At 41.9% G+C, this 6,208-nt stretch overlaps 1 protein-coding gene across 1 annotated transcript in view; it reads right to left on the bottom strand.

Annotated features, from left to right (window-relative positions):
* LOC103459960 (B2 bradykinin receptor) overlaps nucleotides 1–1,638 on the bottom strand; it is a 4,015-nt gene extending 2,377 nt beyond the window's left edge. Inside the window, exon 1 of the mRNA XM_008401915.1 lies at nucleotides 786–1,638. Within this exon, the coding sequence (XP_008400137.1) occupies nucleotides 786–805 (20 nt within the window). The 5' untranslated portion in view covers nucleotides 806–1,638. The remainder of the gene's footprint in view (nucleotides 1–785) is intronic.
* Between the last annotated feature and the right edge of the window lie 4,570 nt (nucleotides 1,639–6,208).

Below are 6,208 nucleotides of genomic sequence, written 5' to 3'. Positions count from 1 at the left end.
CTCCAACAGAACCACAGAGCCTCCAACAGAACCACACAGCTTCAAACAGAACCACAGAGCCTCAAACAGAACCACAGAGCCTCCAACAGAACCAGAGAGGCTCCAACAGAACCACACAGCCTCAAACAGAACCACACAGCTTCAAACAGAACCAGCCTCTCCCTGCTGGAGCAGAACCTGTAATAATCTCTGCTTCCGCTGCACGTCGTCTGTAATCGTTTCACCTGGTTCTGAGTCATTAATTAATTATCATGTTACAGTAACGAGCAGCAAAACAAAGGAAACAAAAGTCTGTTTTCTGTCATCATGTTTGATCTGTTTATGAATATTAAGCTTCATAAAATWAAAAATTGTTTTTCATTTAAGTAAATTTTGTTTTTTTTATTTTGTACATTAAACAGCTCAAAACATAAAGACATGGTTATTGGTGGATATAATATGCATTATATATACGTTATACTGGATTCATGTAACTATAAGGTCATGAGGAAAATGTAAAACTAAAGTTTTGACATGTTGCATTCTATAATTATCTTCAAAAACAAGATAAAAATGATTAGTATTTAACTCAAAGTTCTAAAATTAGAACCAGAAACCAAAGCATTTAAAAATAACTTTTATTTGCAGTTTATTTAACCATATTTCATCTTGTTCTATCTCAGAGTTATATTTTAAGTTTACAAAAACAATCTCTCCACACATTTAATGATCCAGATCTGCTGGTTCCTGGCGGCAGCAGCTCCTCCCAGATGAGATAAAGCGTGTGGAGCGTTGAGATGTCGTACCTGGTAGCTGGAAGAGTCATTTCTCCTGAGTCCAGATGCTGCGCGTCCCAGTAACTCTGCTGTCTGCGTGACTCGCTCCTCTGAGGAATCTGCAATTAGTGTGATGTCAGCCAAAATGAAAGCCAGTTTATAGTTCAGTCAGCGCGCTGCGGCGCTTCTGATTGGCTCTCGGCTCCCGCCTGCACACTGTCAGCTCTGAGACGCTTTATGGCTGCATTTATATAAACACATGTAAAAAAAACACAGCAGCTTCTTGTACTTCTAAGATTTTACAGAGATTATTTAGTTTTGCCTTGTTTTGTCTGTTCAGTCACAACAGACTGAAAGAACCACAGTTCTGGTTCTGTTGGACCTCAGAGCAGCCGCTGACCGGCTGGAGAACCGGGCCGGACTCCCTGCTCCAGTTCTGGACTGGTTCAGGTTTACCAACAGAACCGGGACTTCCTCATGTCACATGTGGAGTACCTCAGGGCTCTGACCTCTGACCCCTCCTGTTCAACATCTGTATGCAACAGTGGCTCAGATTAGAACAGGAACTAAGATTAGCTGCCATGACTACACAGATCTACATTATGATGTCACCAGGTGAGTCGGAACCATCCAATCACTGAACAGATGCTGAGAACGGATAAATGTGTGGACGAGCCGAAACTTTCTCCAGCTGAACAGAAGCTGAAAGTCTTTGGAGTTAAAGACGGACAATCTAGAGTTACAGATCTAGAATTACAGATCTAGAGTTATAGATCTAGAATTACAGATGTAGTTATAGATCTAGAGTTACAGATCTAGTTACAGATCTAGAGTCACAGATCTAGAGTTATAGATTTAGTTATAGATCTAGTTATAAATATGGAGTTATAGATCTAGAGTTATAGATCTAGAGTTATAGATCTGGAGTTACAGATCTAGAGTTATAGATCTAGAATTACAGATCTAAAGTTATAGATCTAGAGTTATAAATATGGAGTTATAGATCTAGAATTACAGATCTAGAGTTATAGATCTATAGTTACAGATCTATAGTTATAGATCTAGAGTTACTGATCTAGAGTTACTGATCTAAAGTTATAGATCTAGTTATAAATATGGAGTTATAGATCTAGTTATAAATATGGAGTTATAGATCTAGAATTAGAGATCTAGAGTTATAGAGCTAGAGTTACAGATCTATAGTTATAGATCTGGAGTCACAGATCTGGAGTCAACACACAATTTCAGTTATTGCAGCTGGAAACTAGAGTTCAAGATAAACTCTCACCTGAACCTTCAGAGCCACATAAAGGCAGTTACAAAGTTGGCCTTCCATCACCAGAACATTTCCTAACCCACTCTCAAGTCCATTTTGTCTCCAGTTGGTCCATCATGATGCCAGATGTTCTCTAATATTCTCCAACCCGTCCATATGCCTGCCACACTTTTCATAACTTTGTTTTTATATTAAAACAGAATTTTCCATCCTCTTTGTTTTGCTCCACCTCATAAAATCTCAAAACATTTGAGTTTGTGGCTGCAAAGTTCAATGGGTAAGGAACGTTTCTGTCAGGGTGACTAACTGACACCAGGCATTTATTAGTCTGTTAGTAAACCGGCTGGTTGTGGTTTTACTGGGACAGAAAGTCTCCAGCAGAGACACGTCAAGTTTAAAAGGAATTTACTTCAACAAGCAGAGTGTTGTGGTTTGCAGCAGGCTCTTCACGCAGACAGGAATGGCAGCACACATCTGAAAGCAAGCGGCAGATTGAAGTGGAAGATGATTTCCAGATGGTAAACGGAGTAAAACACCAGAATAAAAACACAATGTAGACTGGTGTCAGCAGAAAGGACCAGAACATGTAGCCTGAACCATTTGGTACAGAAGGGATGGAGTTTTGCTTAAGAGGATGGAAAATCCTTTCCAGAGATACGACTGCAGCCTTTCAGGAGGAACATATGGCAGCATTGTTACTGCTAGTGTAGATACATGAAAAAAAACGAGTACATTTCCACCAAAAAATTAAATTGCAAGATTAATCTCAAGTTTAAGAAAAAACATGGACATTTCTGAGCTCCAAGAAGCAAATATTTTTTACTTTTGAAACTCAGAAATTTCCAAGATTTTTCTAGAAAAATATTTGTGGCAGGAGCAGTGTGATAAGAATTAGGAACTTAAATTTAAAAGCACTTTTTTTTAATAAAGATAAAATTAGTTACAATGACTCCACTAAAAAGTTACCTTTAAGGCACACAGACCTGCTACAGATGAGGCTTGAGACAATCACAATTCAACAATTTTTATTCCACAATTGTTTAATCAAAAATAACCTAAAATCACTGACCTTAAAAGGCAGTTATAGCTCAACTCAGAGACGGGAGTGAAATTCAGCGTGGTGTCCTAAAAAGAAACAGCAAAAACTAAAGAAATTCGTGCACCAAACCAGAAGTAGTGCCACCACCCGGAAGTCCACCACCCACACCACGAGCTGGCCGTTCCTGTCAAAATAAAGGAAACTCAGTCTACAACTCAAGCAGCAATAGTCCAAATTAAAGGTCCGTCCTGGGAGGAACCGATCCGCTGTAGCACAAAGCGGCACTAGAAGGATCAGTCCGAGCTGGTCACCAATCAGCCACATTGGGATCCGCTTTACGCCGTAGTGCCTCCAACAGGAAGGAGGAGACGTGGAGCTTGTACAGGATATACAACACAAGCTGAGCTAAAGCTAAGCTAACAAATGTCAGGTGTGGGCAGATTCTTACCAGAGGGATGATGGATCGGCGATCAGAGCGTCGTTACGCGCATTCATTTGCAGCTGCTATACAGAAAATGTAAAGAATCACAAGTAATAAGCTTGATGGAGGAGATGAAGCCTGCCTTACCTGGCGTGCAGCACCAACAAACGCAGAGGTTTGAACCGGAAGGAAAACGTCATGTCACCAGGTGAGGGAGGCCCTTTATATACAGGCAGCGGCCAGCGTCACAACCAATTAGATTCAGGCACTTGTGTGGTGCGTTCAAAGCCTACAGGGCAAACTGCCACACTTAGGTTAATCTCAAACATTCTGAGTTTTTAATGTTTTTGGCCCTGCCTCATCAGTCCACAGAGGATCTGCTTGGAGGTGACGGCATCCTGGTCTGATCTGTCCATGAAAGGTTCTTCYTTTTCATCATCTGGTTCTGATCTGGTTGGATCTGAATAACKTTAAAATCCATCTGTAGCCGGCGGCAGCCATCTTTGCTGACGTGACCAGAGCTCTGCTGGGAGACGCCTGCAGTGGCCGTGAGGAGGTGAAACGTTCCCACAGAGTCTGGTTGCAAAAATGAAAAAAAAAACAATAACAAATCAGATTTAGTCAAAAAATGAGAATTGAGCATCAAGACCTGCAGTGTGAACACAGCCTTCGTTTCTAAACAGCAACATGTAACAGTCATGCTGATTCCTCACATGTTTCAGTACCGAGCACCAGAACTAAGATCCGCCTTTTCAAAGTGTTAAACTTGACTCCTCATCGTGTGTGAAATAGATCCGATCATTGTTTTCTGAGGAACCTGGAGAACACATTCTGCTTGTTAGCAGCTGGAGGTTTTTCCCCGTAACGATTCTGTTACTCTGAATATTTCATCTTGAGATGCAGCACTAAGTGCAACCTGTAATGATTGGGAAAGTGTACAGAGTTCCACACAATCAGGCAGAAACCATTGGGAGGAAACATGAAACCATCTGATGTGCTTGCAAAACCTGCGTTATTATCTGATTATCTGCTCAAATGTATGTCTGCTGTCAGTAGATTTTGATAATTCCATCGTTTGTTGTCAGCTCTGTTGTTTTGTTGAGGTTTGGATTATGTCTCAAATCACAACTCAAGGCTCAGTCATATATTGTGGAGGTTTGTTGGATTTGTTCGTGTTTGGCGTCCAGCTGAGCCACGTCTCCTCTGATGAAGCAGCCTGACGTCAGTCAGCAGGGTGTGTGCTCGGCGTGTCTGTCGGCCATGTTGGGCTCTCCTCTCTGCTGGGAACCCTGGAAACCTGGAAACCTGATCCGTCTTCTTTCGTGTTGTTTTCCCAGGGCACACTTTAGCATGATTCAGAAATGTTCCACAGGATTGAGATCAGAGCCGACCCAGAAGCCTGCTGCGTCTGGACCGGACCGGACCGGACCSGACTGGGTTCACTGTCCTGTTTGAGCTCCAGGCTGTTCGTTCATCTATTAACTGGAGGATCTGCTCCTTCCTCACCATTTAATCTACTTTGTCCGCATAACATGATGCTGCCACCACCGTGCTTCACAGTTGGTACAGTTCTTAGAAGATGACATTCTGCTTGTCGTAGCTCTACRTTTGTCRTCTCATAAAAGTTTTCCTCAACGCGTTTTTGGCTTGGTCATGTTGGCAGCTTCCAGTTTCAGTCTAGCTTGAAGGTATCAGTCAGGAGCAGGCAGCATTTGAACATCAGGATCTGAGACTGTTCTGTTCAGCTGGAGGTTGTTTCAGGTGAGTCTCCTGTATTTCTCCCAAACACAGGAGAAATGTCTTATTAAAACTTATTAAAATGAGTTTTAAATCTCTTAAACGTATAATATATTCTATTGTAAAAAATAAAAAAGGTAACAGTATGAAGTCAAATCAAATTTTACTTGTGTAGCAGCTTTGAGCAAAAGGGCCCAGTAAGGTTTAAACCTCACAGGACGTCTGAGTGACTGGAACTAGAGAGAAGATGGAGTCAGAGCGTCTTTGGCTTTTTACGGAGCTTTAACCTGTCAGAGGAATATATTTAATATCTCATTTTAAAAAGATCCAAAAGSTGTAACTTTCTTACCAACATTTAACCAAATACTAGAGGAAGTCCTGAGTAAATGATCCAGTCTTGTTTTAAAAATCGTCGCCTTTTTGATTATTCCTGCCACAAAACCAGATTTTGTAAATGTTTCTGATCAGCTGGAGTTTGGTGTGTTAGTGACGGGTGGATGAGGTCAGAGCGGCTCTGCTCTGATGAGGTCAGAGCGGCTCTGCTCTGATGAGGTCAGAGCGGCTCTGCTCTGATGAGGTCAGAGCGGCTCTGCTCACACACACTGAGTCACATCAGGAGCAGAACTGATCTCACCTACTGCCAGTTTGTGGGAAAACCTTTTAGAAGATTTTTATTATCAGAAATGTTATGACTACCATCAGAAATCCATAAATATTCTGGTCCATTACGTCATTTTGCTGATTGAAGCACGCAGTTGTGTGTGTGAACATGAGAGTGTGTGTGGGGGGGGGGAGGAGGAGGAAGAGGAGGAGGACGGTTGCCATGGCAAACTAAAATCCCTGAAGTGATTCTGTTAGTTATGTAACCAAACCTGCAGTTTTCCTAGCAGCAGACAGATTTACTGGAGTCAGACAAGCAGCAGCGTCACCACACAGCGTCTGGTGCTTCCACAGTTTGGTGCTTCCACAGTTTGGTGCTT

Source organism: Poecilia reticulata, unplaced genomic scaffold (genome assembly GCF_000633615.1).
Source record: "Poecilia reticulata strain Guanapo unplaced genomic scaffold, Guppy_female_1.0+MT scaffold_145, whole genome shotgun sequence".
Classification (NCBI taxonomy): Eukaryota; Metazoa; Chordata; class Actinopteri; order Cyprinodontiformes; family Poeciliidae; genus Poecilia; species Poecilia reticulata.
Note: the sequence above shows the minus strand (reverse complement) of the source record. Positions and strands in the feature narration are given on the sequence as shown.